This window comes from Anarrhichthys ocellatus, unplaced genomic scaffold (genome assembly GCF_004355925.1).
Source record: "Anarrhichthys ocellatus isolate YVR2014 unplaced genomic scaffold, GSC_Weel_1.0 scaffold3672, whole genome shotgun sequence".
Taxonomy (NCBI): Eukaryota; Metazoa; Chordata; class Actinopteri; order Perciformes; family Anarhichadidae; genus Anarrhichthys; species Anarrhichthys ocellatus.
The window spans coordinates 1-5,375 of NW_022283646.1; the positions used below are offsets into that span (position 1 = coordinate 1).

A 5,375-nucleotide genomic window follows, 5' to 3' on the forward strand; every position below is an offset into this window, starting at 1 on the left:
TATAGAAGTTGAGGTCACGACCTCTTAGTGTGACTTCAGCTCCATGAAAAGACAAAGAGACCTTGAAAACAAAGAGGGTGTGAAGAGAGCGAGAGATAAAGAGAGACAGATATTTGGAGTGCCGGACGTGTACAAGATAACTGTGTGTATTTATTGTGTACATACTTGTGTGTGTGTGTGTGTGTGTGTGTGTGTGTGTGTGTGTGTTACCATGGCGAACACGGGTCCGGAGGACATGTACTTGCAGAGTCCACCATAGAAGGGCATGTCCTTCAAGTCCAGGTAGTGCTGCTTCATGTGGTCCTCAGAGGACTGAAAACACACAAAGTACAATTTAGTAGTACAAATACAAATATCTGCAAAGTATAAAAGTAGATTTACAGTTTAAGGTACATGAACTTTATGTGAGTATTTCCATCTTCTGCTACTTTACACTTAATATTGTACTTTTTACTGCACTATATTTATCTTTCATCATTACTTTTCAGATTAAGGTTTCAAAGAATTAATATAAAATAATAAAAAAACACAATAAGGCTCATGAAATAGAAGACATTGTAAAGATTAAAGCAGTGTTTGTCCTCAGTAACTTTACTTTTAGTATTTATGAGCAGTATATTTACTATGTACTTATATGTACTTTATAAATACTTAAATGCAGGTATGAGCAAATATAAGCACCATTTTAAGTGTGTTAATGTATTATCACTTGAGAGAAAAAAGATCCATTTACTAAATTAAACTTCATACCTAAACTCATATTCTCACATTCAACAGACTAAGAATTACTGGGTTGTAAACTGACCCAGTTTTATTTGTTTATCACTTTTTGGTTACAGAATCAAAACAAACATTTTGTCTTTTTCTGCCCACAAAATATTTATTTCTGACCAAAAGGCACAATTTCCTCCAGAAAACTACAGAAATGTTGTGAGATCATCTCCAACATTGAATCAAAAATAAACCATTTTAGTTCAACAAGCTGCCTGTAATTATGTAAATATAATGTTATTGTATCTGTAACTTGTTCACATGATTAAACACAGATTGTACTTTATAATTATTTAGTAAACTTTACATTTATCTAAACTCTGATCCTCCTGAACCTCAATTTGAGTTCATCCTCAGGTATGTAGACAATAATCCACATGGGATTAACACACACACACACACACACACACACACACACACACGCAACAGCTATGAATAACTACACTGAGTGTGTGACAGCGATACGAGTGTGTCCTTCAGAATTGCTGCAACATTCATCAACTCAACAGCTGTCATCTAAACTCTGTGTGTGTTTTCCTGTACTTCTATCTTTGTGGGGACCTATTCTCAGCCCTGGAAAGTGAGGACACTGTCTGATTCTCATGTCTTCGTGAGGCTGTTTGAGAATTTAAGTTGTCAAAATGAACTTTATCAGTAAGAAAATACACCATAAAGTAGAGCAGTGATCTCTGGAACAGCTTCACCTTCTTTTCTAAATGCACGGAAAAACTTCAGCAACACTTATCATAGAATAATCCATATTAGAGTAAATAAAAAGTTGTTCTTTCTACTTGTATATAAATACAAAAGTAATTATTTATTGTACAAAATACCCTAAAATAGAGAATAAATATATACCTGGCCAGGTGCGAACGCTAAACTAATCCCTTTCCTATTTTTCCTATATTATAACCTTTGTATAATTTTTTACGAGTCTAATGTACGTGATATGAATACAAGTTCATGTTAAATGTCATTACGTTTAACCTTGTATCACATAATAATGATAATATAATAATCTATGCCTACAAGTGAACAAAGACATTTAGCTCATATATATAATACTAAAATAACATCTGTCCTCAGACACAAACCCCTAAAAAGTTATGTGAATTTTAGAGTTTTTGAAAAATGCAATAAAATCATTCTAAAACTAAAAAACACATGTTGAAAAAAAGTTGAACCATTATATAATAATAATAAATAGTAGGGAATGGTGCCAACTCATTTACATTAAAACCAGTTGAAACATTTTGAACCTTTTTCTATTTAATAACTAACATGTTTATTAGAGTGTTGATACCTCAACATGTATTACATGTTTTCCTTTCACAAACAAGTATTTATACATTCTACATTTAGCATCGGAGACATTTTAGTTACTTTTTTTAGTTTCACGGTCTTTGTGTGAATGTCTTTTTTGTGTCACTCTGGTTTCCTTTCATACATCACTGAAAAAGATTGTTTTGATTTTAATTTCGGTTACCTGCATGAATTTGGCGGCCACCAGCTTGAAGCCTCTGTGCTCGAATCGCTTCATGATCTCACCGCAGAGTCCTCTCTGGACGCCATCAGGCTTCACGGCGATGAATGTGCGCTCCATGTCAACGTAGAAGAGGCTGCAGCAACACGACACCAACGAAGAAGAGAGACAAAACATTTAAAACAATGAAAACGCTGAGCTCACATAAAGAATCGTCTTTTATGAAGGTAGAATGAGCAAACTGAGAGGGAACTCTTTTTATTTAAGAAAATAAAAGCAAGATATAATTGAAGTTCAGCGGCTCCTGTTATCACTTTTTAACATTTAACCCCGTTAACTACTCAAATCAACCTTTTTAAACAAACACATGTTCTGTCTTCTGTTCATGTTGGACAAATTAAAATTATGCTTTTTATCTTTGTATTACTTTTGGCTATTTCCATTTAATTGTATGGTTGTAATTCTCTGATTTTGATTTAATTTTCATCTTTAAATGTGTTTTTGTTCCTTGTTCAATCAATTAGAATACTTTTTAACCTTGTTTTGAAAATTGCTATATCAATAAACTTTATTATTATTATTAGCATTGTTATTATTATGCACAGTATAAACACGTCTCTGCAGACTTCATGTAATTAGAAAATAATCTCTTTTTCAGCCAAAAAAGTTTCGAAACAAATGAACTAAACTAGATATTAAAAGTCTCTTAAAGTTCCTGTTTGTGTCTCAACTTCATCTAAAGAATCATTAATATTCTGTTAATTTAACCCATCATGTTCATGTACTTTTAATTCTCAGAAATTTGTATCTCAGTTACAGACGGAGGTCGTAGTTTAAACAGAACAACATTAACACTGATACAGAAGTTGTTTATTTTAATATTTATTTTCTCCCTTTAAACAGAATGAGTTTGAAACAGTTTGGATGTTCTTATTCTAGTTGTACTTACATCTTATTATAATCTCTACTTATCTGTACTACATGAGTTACCTGCTCCAGGATCAGGTCTAAGTGAATCCAGATTGTCCCTCTACTGATCTTACGACACACGCGTTTAAATATCTCCTCTCTGTTTGATGTCATGTCCATCATGTGTTTCCTGTATGAAGGTCATATTCAATTTCTCCTCGTTAGAGAAACGTGTGCCGAATGTGAAATTAAAAACGTCCTCTTGAGTTTTATTTTGGAAGACGTTTTCTTCTCCCTCGGCTCGGAGACGCTGAAAGACGACACCGTCTCAGACAAAGCGTTTCTAATTTTACTGCCGGCTGGTTTCTGCTCTCTAGCAATTCTCTGATTTATCAAACCGAGTCTTTGGTCGTGTCCTCTTTAGCCCTGAGAGCAGCGGGATGTTGGACAGGTGGACACTTTAATCGGGAGTCTGTATCTGACTGGACCGTGAACCTCCCTGTGTTTCCTCTAGCGCCACCATGAGGCCGACATTTCCTCAACAAAAACACATCAATTCTAACCTCACGTTTTCTGAGCCCGTTCATGCTCCTCAGAGGACGAACTCTTTGTATGTTTGGACACTCAAAGACAATTAAGAAAAAAATGCTCAATAAAATCAGATTTTTTGTTGTTTTTCTTTTCTTTTCAGGGGTCGGCTAATTTTTTTATGTATGAAGTGCCATTTTTATTATTCTTGTTAATCAGAGTGCCATATCTTTAAAACTTTAAGTTTCATTATTATTATTACCAAATCAAAATTTAAATCTATTATTTCCAACCAAAGATTTAGCAACATTTTTTTTATATTTTTCTCCCGTAATCCTCAAATTAAATGATTAACAAACTTTCACTGATTGTGTTCATCAGCAATAAACTTAACAAATTCTGTGACGAAGGTAATGAGGACCAGCCAATCAGAGGTCAAACTACTGTAAATAACTTATTGCTATTGTTGAGTTGGTTGAACTACGGTGGCCCATGAGTCACAGGTTTCCTATACGTTACATAAAGTGAGCTCACATTAAACTTGTTAATTGTGTGTATTTCTTCAGTTTGAAGCTAATGAGGCTAATGCTAACACATCTGCAATAACCTGAATCTTTAAATCAGGAAGTTTAAAGTATTATTATTATTATTTAGCTAATTTTCCAACAATATTTAAAACTTCAGTAACTCCTACTTGTTTGTGTTTGTTGTGTTGTTAAGAGACACGTGTTATTTTTCACTGTTAATTTTAAATGACTTTGTTTCAGTGGACCAATCAGGAGGAGGGGGGGGGGGGGGTCATCAGCTGTTTGGAGACACATGGTGCTCTGACATAACAGAGCCAACTGCTTCTGAATCACTTAAGAAACGTCATTATTCTATAATCTATCGCTGTTTTTGTGAAGAAATAGTCAGAAAATCTAAACTGTCTTCAGAGAAACGAGGAAATATAAGTATATGTATACTTGAAAGTTGTATATATTATTATTATTCTTTGTAACCATGTGGAAACACGTTACCCTAACCCCCCATTGTGTAGGAAAGATTATTCAAACATGTTATGAATTTAATAAATTGAAGATCTGTTTTCAGATTTAACTTCAGAGCATACATTTGTAGGAAAATGTTGAACATTTAGAGAAATAATTCTGTCTGCAGACGTTTAATAACATGTAACTGAGCTTCATGCACCAACACAACAAAGCTTTAAATTCATCTTGAGAGGTTTTATATTCAGTAATTCAACTTCAAATATTAAAATAATCGTTCAAAAATACTGTGTGTGTGTGTGTTGATATCTACCTTCGTTTCGGGTTGAGGAGAACTTGTGAAGACGAGCAGCGGGGATGCGATAACCGAGGACGAAGAGGTGCACAGGAGCTCTTTTTAAAGGCAGCGCTGGGGGGAGGGGTCCAAAAATGTGGGTGTGTTAGTGTGTCGGGGGTGTGTGTGTTTGTTTGTGAGGGGCTGAATCTGTGTCTCTGGTTAACAGATCGTTTCAACACTCCACCATGTGTTTGTGTTTGTTCATGTATCTTTGTGAAGACGTTTCATAGAAGCCAAGAGGCAAATGAGGACATTTGTGGAAAGTATGGACATTTATGGAAAGTGAGGACATTTGTGGAATGTGAGGACATTTGTGGAAAGTGAGGACATTTATGGAAAGTGAGGACATTTGTAGAAA

At 34.5% G+C, this 5,375-nt stretch overlaps 1 protein-coding gene across 1 annotated transcript; it reads right to left on the minus strand.

Moving 5' to 3' along the window:
• Positions 1-135: 135 nt before the first annotated feature.
• LOC116379086 (nucleoside diphosphate kinase B-like) lies at positions 136-5,067 on the minus strand. The gene is made up of 3 exons (XM_031841001.1): positions 4,994-5,067; positions 2,258-2,390; positions 136-312 (listed from the first exon to the last, which is right to left on the minus strand). Exons 2-3 carry the CDS (start codon positions 2,372-2,374, stop codon positions 151-153), a joined length of 279 nt encoding a protein of 92 aa, XP_031696861.1. The 5' UTR covers positions 2,375-2,390; positions 4,994-5,067; the 3' UTR covers positions 136-150.
• Between the last annotated feature and the right edge of the window lie 308 nt (positions 5,068-5,375).